General features: G+C 34.8%; 1 protein-coding gene across 1 annotated transcript; it reads left to right on the top strand.

The window, feature by feature from the left end:
* Positions 1–1294: 1294 nt before the first annotated feature.
* Positions 1295–9148, top strand: LOC112721853 (uncharacterized). Its single transcript, XM_025772877.1, has 3 exons — positions 1295–1306; positions 1673–3319; positions 8924–9148. Exons 1-3 carry the CDS (start codon positions 1295–1297, stop codon positions 9146–9148), a joined length of 1884 nt encoding a protein of 627 aa, XP_025628662.1.
* The last annotated feature ends 6673 nt before the right edge of the window (positions 9149–15821 follow it).

Genomic DNA, 15821 nt, shown 5'->3' on the forward strand with positions numbered 1-15821 from the left:
ATTGTAAACCAGAAGTTTACTAGCCCAAATGAATTTATAATTTGGCATAATCGATTGGATCATCTGGGAACAACCATGATACGAAGAATTATTGAAAATTTCCATGGACATTCACTAAAGAACCAGATGATTCTTAAATCTAGTGAATTTTGTTGTGCTACATGTTCTCAAAGAAAGCTAATTTTAAGGCTATCACCAATAAAGATTGGATTTGAGTCCCCTGAATTCCTAGAAAGGATTCAAGGCGATATATGTGGACCTATTCATCTACCATGTGGATCTTTTAGCTATTTTATGGTCCTAATAGACGCATCTTCGATATGTTCACATGTGTTCTTATTGTCTTCTCGCAACCTGACATTTGCGAGATTACTTACTCAAATTATTCGATTAAAAGCACAATTTTCAAAAAATTCAATCAAAGTAATTCATCTTGATAATGTTGGTGAATTTACTTCCCAACAGGGACGGATACATGAGGGCAAGTGGAGGCCTGCCCCAGCTTTTTACAAAAAACAAAAATTAGTAGTAAAATTTAAGAAGCCCAACCCATAAAATATAATAATTTTTAAAATTTTTTTAAATCCCTAAATTGGCTAAACAGAAATACTAGATTACCTTTCTTCCTTTATTTCTTTTGGCTTTTGACGTTTAGGATTCCTTTTGAAATTGAAGTCATAGCCCATAGCCACGCGCGATTCCCTCTACTCCACTGAGTTACTGACCACTGTCTCACAACGGTACAACTACATACAAGGTACATTTTATTATATATTATAAATTTTAAATTTTTTATTATATATCTTAAATAGTTACTATGGAGATTCTATTGTTCTTGTTGATATATCTTTGTGTACTGTATGACTGTGTATATTATTAATTTATCTAGTAGCTTTTTTATTTTTTATTTTTAGTAAAATTGATAGTGACTTAGTAAAAAAATATTATTAATTTATTATTGATATTTAATTAATAAAAAATATTTAGACTTTATTTATTCATGTAAGTATATAATTATTTGAATTTTTTTTTCAGATAAAAAAAAACTAGAACATTTTATGATGAGAAAGCAAAGTAAAATTGATGTAATTTTTAAGAGAAAAACTGCTGATAATGTTGGAGTTCAAACAAGTCAACCCTCTAATCTTATTTTACAAGATTCAAGTAAGTGAACTCTCTAGTCTTACTCAAAATACACATTAACATGAAGCCAAAGTTCTAAGATTAAAAAGAGATGTTGATATCTCTTTACTAGAAAGGGATCCAGAAAAGTGACGTCCAATTTGGTAGTATAATGTCAATGAACGTAATAAGATTCGTAGAGCATACATAATAGCTGGGCCATACCAACCAACAAATATTAGTTATCCAGCTTCTGGTAATAACAATCATCGTCGATATTTTCAATCTTCTTAATTTAAGAAATTTTCAAGTTAGTTAGAATATTCACCAGAAAAAGATGCTGCTTATTGTTTGCCTTGCTACTTGTTTAGTAAACATTATGGTGCTTGCAATCATGGAAAAAATGTATTTTCAGAGTTAGGATTTAGTAATTGGAAGAAAGTAAACAATGGAGTGAATTGTGCATTTGTATGTCACGAGGGTTCTATTTCTAATTTTTTTCATAATTTATGTGTGAAATCTTGTGATAATTTAATGGCTCATTTCTAAGCATATAGACAAAGTTCTTGATAGGCATAGTGATGAAACTATTGCAAATAACCGCTTAAGGTTGAAGACATCTATTGATGCTATTCGATGGCTTGCATTTCAAGCATGTGCATTTAGAGGCGACGATGAAAGTCCTGAATCTTTAAATAGGAAAAATTTTATTGAGTTAATTAAGCTTTTAGCTTCATGTAATCAGAATGTTAATAATGTTGTCCTTGAAAATGCTCCTGGAAATGCTCAATATATATCTCCCAGTGTTCAAAAAGATATATTGCATATCTTTGCTAGAAAAATGCGTGCAACAATTCGAGAAGAAATTGGTGATTCTAAATTTTGTATAATTATTGATGAAGCAAGAGATGAGTCAAAGCGAGAACAAATGTCTGTGGTTTTGATATTTGTAGACAAGCACGGTTGTGTTCAAGAAAGATTTTTTGATCTTATACATGTTTCTGATACGTGTTCTTTGACATTGAAAACAGAAATTTCATCAGTTCTTTCTTGTCATAATCTTGATGTTCAAAATCTTAGGGGACAAGGGTATGATGGAGCTAGTAATATGCGTGGTGAATGGAATGGATTGCAAGCTCTATTTTTGAAAGATTGCCCTTTTGCTTATTACATTCATTGTCTTGCTCATCGATTACAATTAGCACTTATTTCTGCAGTCAAAGAAGTTTGTTATGTTCATCAATTCTTTTCAAAACTTACCCTAATTGCGAATGTTGTGACTGTTTCTCCTAAACGTCATGATCAGTTAAGGGTTGCTCAAGCAAATAATGTTGCATTCTTAATTTCCAATGATCAAATTGTGACAGGTAGTGGACTTAATCAAATTGGTACTTTGCAAAGAGCTGGAGATACTAGATGGGGGTCTCATTTGAATTCTGTACGTAGCTTGCTATGCATGTTTGATGCTACTTGTGAAGTTCTTGAAAAAAGCAGTGAAGAAGGTAATTTCTCCACTCGTGGTGATACTAGTGCTGCTTATGATGCTATCACATCCTTTGAATTTGTCTTTGTTTTGCATTTGATGAGAAAAATTTTAGAAGTTAGTCATAATCTTTGTCAAGTTTTGCAACGAAAAAATCAAGACATATTGAATACTTTAACTCTGGTTTCTACTACCAAGACTTTAATCCAACGAATGAGAAAATCAAGTTGGGAAGCTTTCATAAAAGAAGTTATATTATTTTGTGAGAAACATGAAGTTGAAGTTCCTGATATGAATGCAATGCATATTCCTAGAAGAGGCCGAACTCGCAAAATTGTTGACCAAATTTCAGTGGAGCATCATTACCGTGTTAATTTATTTCTGGCTCGAATTGATACACAGTTGCAAGAGATTAATGGAAGATTCAATGATAATATGGTGGAATTGCTTACTTTAAGTTCAACTTTAGATCCCAAAGAAAATTATAAGCTCTTCAGTGTCAACAAAGTATGTGAATTAGTAGAACGATTTTATCCAGGCGACTTCAGTGACCAAGAGAAATTTCACATTAGAATGCAAGCTCAACATTATGAACTTGATGTTCCTAATCATGTTGAGTTAACTAACTTGTGCACAATTTCGGAGTTATGTCAAGGATTAACGAAGACAGGAAAGTCTTTAACATATCCTTTGATTGATCGTTTGATTCGCTTGGTATTAACTCTCCCTGTTTCAACTGCTATAACTGAGAGATCTTTTTCAGTTATGAATATTGTGAAGAATAGACTCAGAAACAAAATAGAAGATGAATTTCTTGCTAATTATCTTTTGATTTATATTGAGAAGAAGATTGCTGAAAGATTTGATACCGATTCTATTATCGACGAATTTTATGATATGAAGAATCGACGTGTACCACTTCGTTAGTAAAAAGTACACATATTTTTTTGTACTTTAAATATATTCTCTATCGGTATATTTTTGTAATGCATCTTACATTATAATTTATTTACATATTTTTTTAATATTATATATGTTATTGGCCCCTCACGATAACATTTATGGATCCGTCCCTGCTTCCCAAGCCTTTGATGTATGGCTAACAAAATAAGCATTGAACATCCAGTAACTCATGTTCACACACAAAATGGGTTAGCAGAATCACTTATTAAATACCTCCAATTAATTGCTAGACCTTTACCTATGAGAATAAATCTCCCAACTTCAGCTTGGGGGCATTCTATTTTACATGCCGCAGCACTTATTCGTTTGAGGCCAACAAGTTACCATCAGTTTTCTTCTATGCAATTAGTTTTTGTCCAGCAGGCAAATATTTCCCGTATAAGAATATTCTGCTGTACGATATATATTTCCATTGCACCACCTTCTTGCACCAAAATAAGACCCCAAAGAAAATTGGGGATATATGTTAGATATGATTCTCCCTCTATAATAAGGTAACTTGAGATACAACACACAAAATGTGAGAAGCCACGGAGGTAACACGTATCCCGGGTCAACTTGAGTTTCTGCTGCTAGAAAGAGAAGAATCATTGCCTTATAAAATTCTTTTTTCAGAGAACAAGGTAGTCTTAGGAAGAACGGTGGCTTTTACAATACTCTCTTATTGTTTGGAGTTTTAAAATTCTATTAAAAATTCATCTTGTATTGTGATAAGAATGGGGATGTGGATGCTCATTTACTATGAGTGACTCATATTCTCAAGGATGAAGTGCATTAAAGAGATTTGAAAATGTAAACCTATTGTACGTATATAACTAGGAGGCGGGAAATATACACAACAATAACAAAGTACTCTTCTCTTTCTTTACATGCTATGATAATATATAAACACTCTTCTTTCTCTTATATATATATATATTACTACATATATTAGTAATATATATATATGAATCATTTTTATTATATTGAGATATTAATTGTGGTGAACATTAATACTAAATTTAGGGAAAAAGACAAATAAGTCCCTGACTTTTTAAACTTTTGACAAATACATCCCTGACAAAATTTAAATACAAAAAAGTCCCTAACTTTAACAAACGGAGGACAATTTAGTCCTTCCGTCTATTTACCTCTCATACACCAAACGGAACTGGCTGACATGGCTGAAACGGTGTCCAGGTGTCCGTTACGGTGCCACGTTGGAAGGAGAATAAAGTTTGAAGGACAAATAAGTCCTTGACGTAATTTTGCAAATAAAGTTCGAAGGACAAATAGGTCCTTGAGAATTTTTTTTTCATTATACTTCTATTATGCTTTTATTATGAGAATTTAGTTTATGTAGGCTAAAAGTTGGTTTTTTTTATAAAAAAAATTATTTCGTATAGGTCGAATTGAGTATTTATTTTATATTGGCGCCTATCCAAAAATGGATTAGCACTATAGCTTTCAATTTAAATGGTTTCAATTTCAATCAATCTGTAGTTGATAGTCAAGGTTGTGTAATTAACACCTGGGCTGATATTCTTAATATCAATCCCGGTATCATATAAAAAAATTGAATAATACTTTTAGCATTTCCAAGAAGTAATTGATTAAATAGTTGAAATAGTTGTAATTCCATTCACTATGTTAACTGAAAAAAAATCTATAAAACTGAATTACTTGGGAGGCTTGCGCTCATAAGAAATCGCGGAGCCACCCATTAATGGTAATGGAACTCTGCAATTTAAATTATAGATTGAAATAATATTCAAATTAGATCTATATTATAATGTAAAAAAAATATTTATGTTATAGATTGAATAAACTGCTTGTATTTTGAAATCTAGTTAACTTGTTGTATTCTATAATTTAAATTATTTGTATTAAAATTGCAGAAATTAGGCTTGTTCTGTTCTACTTTTTTTTCTTAAATTGCATTAGTTCAGTTTTAGTGCATTTGTGTATTATATTAGAATATGTTAAATTGCATTAGTTCAGTTTTCATCATACCAGTGGCATTAGTTAGCATGAGTTCATTTATGCATCAAGTTAGCATTAGTTCATTTGTGCATCATTCATGTATTAAGTTAGCATTAGTGCATTTGTGTATTATATTAGAACTAGTATTTTTATCCATAATAATATTACGAGAATAATTTTTTGTTAAATTATTTATAATTAATTTTAACATTTGTTATCTAAAATTTAAAATAATTTAATGTGTATACTTTTACATTTAAAATATTTTAATTGTAAAAAAATATCGAATGACATATTTTAATTTGTCAAATTACTAATATAAAATATAATTATATATAGAGTAAAAATAGTAGAGAGAAATATAAAAATGGAGAAAGGTAGATGAGAGAATTTAGGAAAGAAGTTTATTAATTTTGAAAAAAAAAATTCTCAAGGATCTATTTGTCCTTCGAACTTTATTTGTAAAATGACGTCAAGGACTTATTTGTCCTTCGAACTTTATTCCCCTTCCAGCGTGGCACCGTAACGGACACTTGGACACCGTTTCAGCCACGTCAGCCAGTTCCGTTTGGTGAATGAGAGGCAAATAGACGGAAGGACTAAATTGTCCTCCGTTTATTAAAGTCAGGAACTTTTTTGTATTTAAATTTTGTGAGGGATGTATTTGTCAAAAGTTTAAAAAGTCAGGACATATTTATCTTTTTCCCCTAAATTTATTTATTTATATCTCTTTATTTTATATTTATTTTCTCTTCCTTATTTATTTATTTCACAACATTTTGATTTTACGTTAATTTGGCTAAACATATATGTATTAGTAGGGTCATTAAGCAATTAATACACACTAAGAATTTCTTTTATAAAATTACAAACACATTAATTATAACTTTTAATCTTTATTTTCAATAAATGACAATTATGATTACTATTAAGAATTTAACATATTCTATTATTATATAAGTTAAATAATTAATACATACTAAAAAAATTAATTTATTTCCGTATTTTATCTTCTCTGCAAACACAAATTATGCTATATATATGGTGCATTTACTTTCAATAATTTATTCATCAACATAAAATTTATATTTGTATAATTGTACACATATAATTTAGGCATCAGGCTTTATTTTAATTTTCCTAACTTTATTTTATAATTTAATTGTAATATATGAATATCTAAAATGTAAAATAGAAAGTTACCCAACAACATGCTTATCATAACGTTAGCAATAATAACTAAAATTATATTTTGATTAACTTGATAAATTATAATAAATAAATTTAGTCACATAAATAATTATATTTTTTGTCAATATATTATTGCTAATATTTTTTATTTTGTCTATTCATCATATTAATTTTAATATGAGGTGCTCTTTACTAATTTAGCATATTATGGAATATCAAATAGTTAGAAGAAGTTAACAATTTTATTTTATTTTTTCAATTAACAAGTAATTTGAGATGAAGTTTGTTAGTTTCACATTCATTCAAAAGAGCTATTAAATTTAGGGTTCAATCCACTAAAATTACTCTAGACATTAAATTTTATTACTAATAATGATATCATTTGTTATTTGATTAGTTGTTCATCTATATAAATCAATTACTAAATTTAACAAAAGGTATTTTGGTCTTTAAAAAAAATTACAAGAGTATTTAAATATTTGATACGAATTTGTATCATAAAATAGAGAATTAAGTAGAAATTCAAAGAGAATAGAATAGAAATTCTTAAAATTAAAGTCAAAGAAGAAAAGTAGAGTTTTTAATTATCTCATAGATACCTCACATTATTACATCATACTCCTATTTATAACATAATTCTCTAATTAGACTATAGACCCAATACTAATCTTATCATTATCCTACCATTCAAAACAACATTGTCCTCAAGATTGCAAAAAAAAAAAATATAAATCCTGATAAAAATTTTAAAAACTAATTATAATCAATAAAAGAAAACAAGTAATTCTAAAATAATATTTTCTATGCTACTTTTAAAGGATATGCTGAATTATGAAGTATTAAAATTGTACATTCGATTCCTTATTGTACCCAAACTAATGGCAAGTCAAGGCAGTCAAATAAAATCATAATAAATTTAATCAAAAAGCATATAGAGAGACAGCCTCGGAATTGGCATAATACACTAAGTCAAGTGTTATGGGCTTACAGATGTTCACCAAGAGAATCAATTAAGTCACACCTTATGAATTAGTATATGAGTATAAAGCCGTATTGCCATTGGAAATTAACTTGCGAAATGTAAGGGTAGTAAGGCAGAATAACTTACCAGTCGAACAATATTGGTCGAGCATGATAGATGAATTAGATTAGAGATGGTCTAGTGTACAGATGAAAGTTGGGGAAGGTGTACATAGATTTTGTTTTTTGTGCCTGGAGGGAGGACACGTGTGATGTTCGGTTTATAATGGAACAGGCTTTGAGGGTGTGGGATTTGGTGTAGGCTTAGAAGGCTTAGAAGGGGTGAGCCTAGCCGATACTATTCATTAACAAGAGATATGGAATCAGGATTGGATTGATGGGTGGGTCATTGTGGCTGTGGGCTTTGGAAGAAAAAGATTTTTGGGCCAATTTCCAAAAAAAAATTATGAGTTAATGTGGGAAAAGGGATGAATTGTTCAGCCGGTCGAGCATGGTCAGGGAAACAGTCTGCAGCACTAGTTTCGTAACCAAAGCCCCACCCACTTTGTCCGTAGAAAATGCGGCTGTCGCGTCTGCTTCCTCGATTCGAAGAGTGGTCGTTGCCGCCGACAGTTGCATAGGTCTGGGTGCCGTGTGACAGACGCAACGGAGATTTGAAGCTGTGTTGCAGCCGTTGTGTAAATTGTGGAACATGGGTGCGTGTGATCTGAAGCCGAGGGGTAGGACCGGTTCCTTGCACGAGCTCCCCACGCTGAAGGATGCAGTGAGCCCTCCGTGCCGTCTGATGTGGAGATCTGGCCGGTGATTGTGCTCCCCACTATTCAGGTTTGAGTTCTCGGTTGCATTTTTTAGTCGTACGCAAGTTCTTTCTATTTGCTGAGTTGAGCCCAGCTTGTGATGTTAGTTGAGATGGTAGGGTGAAAGAATTGTGTGCAAATATTTTGTGAACTTTTTCCGGTGGCAACCGCTATTAGAAGAACAATTTCCGTAGTCAAGCTTGCAAATAGTGGTCCTGAGTGGTTGTTGGGGGATTTAGTGTGGGATTTGAATGTGTTAAGTGCTCTGTAAACCTCCACGATGTTGAAACTGGAAGGAAAGATCTAATCATGAGGGAAACGGATGTCCCGAGCTTATGATGTAGTTGATTGTGCATGAGACATTAGGGTGTTGTCCGTTACAGTGGTGTGTGTTCATGGTTGTTTGGCTTTTTAAAATTTGTAGTTTAATTTGACAAGAACTTTCATGGACAGAGTGATTGACCGTAACTTGTTGCACGCTTTCATGTTTTCAGGCTTGAACTGTGAACCGATAACTCCGATGGATTTCAAGCAGATGTTCGGAGCCAAAGCGGAAGACTCGGATGAGAACAGCTCTAATGGATATTGTGCCCGTTATTATGCCAGTGATGAAGAAGGTGACGAGGATGAAGGTGGTGAGTTCTGGTGACCCAACAGCTCGCAGAGAAGATGAACATGGTAATTTCTCAGGTGGTGCCAGTGATGCAGGGGATGACTGATGAGTATTTTGGTGAAAAATAAATTTTTCCCAAAACACACAAATCTAACCGGCAAGTGCACCGGGTCGTATCAAGTAATAAAAACTCACGGGAGTGAGGTCGATCCCACAGGGATTGAAGGATTGAGCAATTTTAGTTTAGTGGTTGATTTAGTCAAGCGAATCAAGATTTGGTTGAGTGTTTTGTGATTTGCAGAAATTAAATTGCATGGAAGTAAAGAGAACAGGGAATTAAATTGCTGAATCTTAAAGAACAAGAAATTAAATAGCAGAAACTTAAAATGTAAGAAATGTAAATAGCGGAATCTTAAAATGCAAGAAATGTAAACGGCTGGAATTGTAAAGGGAATTGGGGCTTGGATTTAAACAAGGAAAAGTTAAATTGCATTAAACAGAAGAGTAAAAGGGAATTGGGATTGAATCGGATCCGAAACAGAAAAGTAAATGAACATATAAAGCAGTAAACAGAGAATTGAAATGGGAAATTAGATCTCAGGACCCAGAGACTAGAAAGCCAAGTCTAGATCTCAATGCCTTCCTAGATCCAACAAGAACAATTGCAAGGGAATTGTAAATTGTAAAGAGAGTAGATGAAGAACAATCAACAGAAATTAAATTCAATTAGCAGTAAAGAAACAGAGAGATCCAAGGATGAGATTGAAACAGAATTTCTTCAATTCTCCAACCCAAGATCCAAGACAATTGTAATTGAAATTGAAAGCAATAAAACTTAGAGGAAGAGAAGTGAATTCTCCTTCCCCAAGACAAAGAAATTAAAGATCACTCAATATCCAAAGCTCTCCGAAAACTATTCTGAAAATTTTAAAAAGAAAGCTCCCCGAAGAACTTGAATTCTATCCTATTTATACACTTTCTTCCAATGATCTTCAAGCCTTGAGTTGGGCCTTTGCTCTTGGTGGAATTGGGTTGAAAGAGGCCTTGGTTGATTGCTCTTGAAGTTTGGAGAAGAACCAAAGTGAACCAATTGAACCGGGTTGGAGTTTTGCAAAAGTTGGACCAAAAGTTTGAGCAAAAGTTAGGGGGCTAACTTTTGCCCAAACTTTTCATATCAGCAGCTATACCCATCTGATACCAACGTTGGTGCCAAAGTTAGGGGTCTAACTTTGGCCCTAACGTTGGCCTTACCTTGTGCACTTGTGGCGCCAACGTTAGCCACCAAGTTAGGGGGCTAACGTTGGCGCAAACTTTTGCTCCTCCCCTTGTGATTTTCATGTGCCAACGTTAGCCACCAAGTTAGGGGGCTAACGTTGGCGCAAACTTTTGGTGCCCAGGGAGGTTTTCTTCATGCCAACGTTAGCCTCAAAGTTAGGGGGCTAACGTTGGCGCAAACTTTTGGTGCCCAGGGGTGATTTTCATGTGCCAACGTTAGCCTCCAAGTTAGGGGCTAACGTTGGGGCTAACTTTTCACCCAAAATTTTGTGCAAAAGTTTGAGGCTAACTTTAGGTCCAGCTTTTTGCTTCCTGGTTCAATTTCACTTATTCCATTGTCTTCTCTTTACTCCTAGCTATTCCTTCTTGCTTCAACCTTTCTCCAAGCTTTCTTCACCTATCATTAATCAACCAAACACATCAAAGCTATGCTTAAAATCATGAGATATTCATTCTTTCATAACATGTGACAATTATAGTATAAAACCTCATGAAATAGCATGAATTCATACATGGTTGATTCAATCAAGGGAAACATGAAAATCTACCTAATTGGCTTGCTTGTGGCTCAAGAAAGTGCATAATTCTAATGAAAACAAGAGAAAAAGACTAGTTAAAATAGGCTAAGATGACTTGTCATCACAACACCAAACTTAAAGCTTGCTTGTCCCCAAGCAAGAAAAGATTTATTGAGAAGAAAGAATGAAATGGAAGAGGATGTTCATGCTAGCAAAGTATTATTGATAGTTCATGGGATTTTGTGTGGATATGCAAATACTCACTTCTTATTGACTCCTAGGCCTAGAAAGTCTCCTTCAAGCTTCAAGTGACATACTACTATGACTTCTCATTATTCCTTTATCCTTGGCTATTACTTTGTTCATAAGCTTTATTTGAGTGTCATGTGTAGCAAGTTCATTTTCTTTTCTTTATATTTGACACATTATTCACCATAGACACTTGGCTCACATTCCTTCTTAAAACATTGATGCCCAGCACCTCTTTGGGTTACTAAATGCCTTGTAGTTAGGTTGCTCTTGATAGTGGACTTTCAGCTGATGATCCCGGATTAGTTAACCCAAGTCACCGAGTGTTGATGCACTCCTAAGAGCTTACTAATCCAAGCAGATCCTAGTACAAAGACACCACAGGCATATATTTTAAAGTTCAAGCTATTGGTGTCCAGCTTTGTTTCTTTTTGTTTTCTTTTGTTCTGCCACTCTTTGGCTATTTCTTTTTCTCCCTTTTTTCTTTCTTTTTGTTTTTCTTTCTAACCAAGGATTTTTATTCGATTGAGGTTCATAGACAGTAGCTACTTTCTACTTAAGAGGAGACATCCTAGTTCTCTTATTCACTAAAAGTGAGCTATCATACAATCACACATACATACCACCACTTACTTTTATTGTACTTCTATCTAACAGAGAACTATCTCACTTCACATTCAAACATTTCTTTTATTGAATTGAAAATGCAGGGGATAAAGCATGCTTTTTGTCAAGTGAAAGTAAACACACAAGCACACACTTAGACTAACTTACTTATTTTAAGAGTGATTCTACTTGTACTAGATGAACACTTTAGCAAGACACAAGTCAAAGCATTTTTCAACAGCAAGAGTTAAGTGTAGATACAACCTATTGGTTTGCAGTTCCTTTGTCCTTCCTTCTGCTGTGCCCTTTTGAGTTATGATGCATAGTGTCTTCAAATGGTAGTGAATTCCCTGCACAATTCTCAAAAGTTGCTTGCTTCTCAAGCCCTTAGGTAATTGGTTAGTGTGCAAGACTTTCTTATAGGCTTTTGAACTTACTTTGGTGTGTGAACACCAAACTTAGTCCCTCGCCACTGCCTCTGATGCATCAAGTTAACCACATGTGAAATCCTTGTGTCTTTGCTAAAGGCAATAAAACTAAAAACTAGAAACAGACAATGATTAAATGATTCATCTGATTGCTTGGAGCTAGCAACCCTTTATGCAGAAGGTGAGAATGTGTTTGTAAATGAGATTTCGGTGGAACACCAAACTTAGAATCCTTCATTCTTCCTTAAATTGTTTTGGTGTGCAACACCAAACTTAGCTCCTTAAAATACAGGTGAATCTACTTAACCTTTTTATTGAACTAGCTATATAAAAAAAAGAACTACCTCAGGTTGGGTTGCCTCCCAACAAGCGCTCTTTTAATGTCACTAGCTTGACATCCTTCATTCTTTGATCATGGGGGCTGAAAATCATAGTGCCTCAACTTTTCTCCTCTTACTGTGAACTTCCTTCCAGTCTCCTCTTTGATGATCTCTAAGTGTTCAAGTGAAAGGACCTGGTTCACAGTGTAATATTCAAATAATTGTGGAGACATCTTCATTGGTTGTGTGTTTAACACTACTTTATCCCCTGGTGAAAAGCCTTCAGTGGGGATTTTCTTGTTTTTCCACCCTTTTGGCCTCTTCTTCTTCTCTTCTTTCTTAGGAGATGATTCATGCCTTGGTGGTTCTTTATCTGGAATGTTGAGGTTCTCATCTGGGGGTTTTGGATCTAGTTCCTCCTTGATTTCTTTGGTCTGTTGCACCATCTCCACTTCTTTCAAGCATGGATGTAGAAGTCTTGGAGTTAACTCATTGACTACCTCCTTCAAACTTTGATCTCTGGCCTTATCCTCTGCACACTCTTCTTTTTGAGTGGGCTCATGTGGGGTTTTAAAAACATGGAATGCTAGGTGCTCATCATGCACTCTCAGCAACAATTCCCCTTTTTCAACATCTATCAATGCTCTGCCCGTAGCAAGAAAAGGCCTCCCCAAGATGATGGGAGTGTTAGGGTCTTCCTCCATATCCAGGATGACAAAATCAACTGGGAGAAGAAATTTTCCCACTTTTACCAGCACATTCTCTACAACTCCAAGTGCTTGTTGAATGGACTTGTTAGCCATTTGAAGAGTTATTCGAGTGGGTTTCAGCTCAAAAATTTTAAGCTTCCTCATAAGAGATAGAGGCATCAAGTTTATACTTGCACCAAGGTCACAGAATGATTTCTCAATAGTTATGTTTCCTATGGTACAAGGTATATAAAACCTTCCAGGATCATCCTTCTTCTCTGGTAGACCTCTTTGGAGAATAGCACTACACTCCATTGTCATTTCAATAATCTATCCTTCCTTCAAGGGTCTTTTCTTTGTTAGCACTTCTTTCATAAATTTAGCATATAATGGCATCTGTTCAAGTGCTTCTAAGAAAGGAATATTGATGCTGAGTGTCTTGAATATGTTCAGGAACTTTGAGTATTGCTTATCCTCGTTTTCTTTTTTGAATCTTTGAGGATATGGAAGTTTGGGGATATATGGCGTCATCCCTTCCTTCTTTTCTTGTATTTGTGTTTCAGGGATGTCCTTATCTCTCTTTGAGCTTTTTGCATTCTTGGTCTTTCTATCCTCTTCACTTCTCTCTTCTGTCTCTTCTTGTGGAACTTCTCTGTTGTACTCTTCTTGATTGATGGCTTCCTTCTCCCTAGTCTTTTCACTTCCCACTATGATTGCTTTGCACTCCTCCCACTTTGTAGCTTTTCCTTTGTCCTTTGGATTGGAGATTGTATCACTTGGGAGAACATTGGTTGGCCGTTCAGCTTGTTTGGCCAATTGTCCCACTTGTCGTTCAAGGCTCTTCATGGTAGCTTCATTTCTCTCTTGCATTTTGACCAAGCTTTGAGTGGACTGAGCAATTGCTTGTATGGCTGCCTCAAGACTTGAAATTCTACTTTCATGATGGTCTATTGGTGGTATGATGGGGGTGAAATGTGGTTGCTGGAAGTTATTTGTAGGGGTAGTGTGGTAGTTTTGGGGGTTAGATGTTGGTGCGGAAATGCTATTTTGATGAGTTTGTGGATTGTGGTGGGGTGGTTGATATGTATTTTGTGGTTTCTTGTATTGATTATTATTAGTGTTTTGCTGGTCGTGGTTTGAGTAAGTTGTATTTCTTGAGTTGTTTTGGTTTGAGTTTTTCTGCCACGGTTGCTAGCTGTGGGTGTGGTTATCTCCCCATCTGAGATTTGGATGGTTCTTCCAGGATGGATTGTGGGTGTCATCATAGACTTCATTTTGGCCGGAGCTTTGGTTATGCACATATTGAGGTTGCTCCTGCTGCTGATCTTCTTGGTTTTCTTCATTTTGCCCCCATTTGGTTGATGGTTGGCTTGTATTCGCTGTTGCAACTTGCAAGCTATCAATCTTTTTAGCCATCTGCTCAAATTGTTGTTGAATCTGCTCCTGCATTATCTTGTTTTGAGCTAGGAGGATGTCAACCCCTTCCATTTCTAACACTCCTTTCCTTAGTGATGGTTGGCGTTGTCTCTGATGGCCAAAGAAATATTGGTTGTTAGCCACCATGTCAATAAGATTTTGAGCTTCTTCTGCTGTTTTCATCAGTTGCAATGATTCTCCAGCTGAGTGGTCAAGTGATTCTTGAGCCTTTAGAGTGAGTCCTTCATAGAAGTTCTGTAGCTTGTCCCACTCAGTGAACATTTCTGGTGGACATTTCCTCAGCAGAGCCTTGTATCTTTCCCATGCTTCATACAGATTTTCAGCATCCAATTGCGTGAATGTTTGCACCTCAGTCTTCAGCCTGATGACTCTTTGAGGTGGATAGAATTTGGCTAGAAATTTAGTTATCAAGTCATCCCAACTAGTGATGCTTCCTTGGGAAAAAGTTTCAAGCCATTGTGCGGCCTTGTCCCTTAATGAGAACGGGAACAGCAGAAGCTTGTAAGTTTCAAGATTCACACCATTGGACTTGACAGTGTCACAAATCCTTAAGAAGGTAGATAGATGTTGATTTGGATCCTCCAACGGTCCTCCCCCAAAAGAGCAATTGTTTTGGACTAAAGTGATGAGTTGTGGCTTTAATTCAAAGTTATTTGTATTGACATTAGGGGTGAGAATGCTGCTTCCACAATGTCTAGCATTTGCAAAGGTATAGGAAGCCAAGACTCTCCTCTGGGGTTGACCATTGTTGTTGGCCATTCTCACTGGTGGATTTGTTGGATTTGTTGAGTGTTCCTCCAATTCATGATATTCTTCATCTGATTCTTCCTCTCCAGCAACATTTTTTTCTCTTGCTTCTCTTCTTAGCTTTCGGAGGATTCTTTCGTCAGTTTCATGAAAGGTAGGGATCTCTCTTCTTGTATCTGACATACAATCAAAACACAAGAATCACACAATACCAGAAAAGCAATAATACTTCAATCCATGGCTGAAGTGAAATATTAGTTAGCCTAGGCAAAAATTCAAACAGTTAGTGGGTTAATTGAAAATTAAAGGAACAGAAAATAAAAATGCTAGATCTAGATCACCACCTCACTTAATCATTGTCAATCTAATCAATCCCCGGCAACGGCGCCAAAAACTTGATGAGTATTTTGGTGAAAAATAAATTTTTCCCAAAACACACA

This window comes from Arachis hypogaea, chromosome 11 (genome assembly GCF_003086295.3).
Source record: "Arachis hypogaea cultivar Tifrunner chromosome 11, arahy.Tifrunner.gnm2.J5K5, whole genome shotgun sequence".
Classification (NCBI taxonomy): domain Eukaryota; kingdom Viridiplantae; phylum Streptophyta; class Magnoliopsida; order Fabales; family Fabaceae; genus Arachis; species Arachis hypogaea.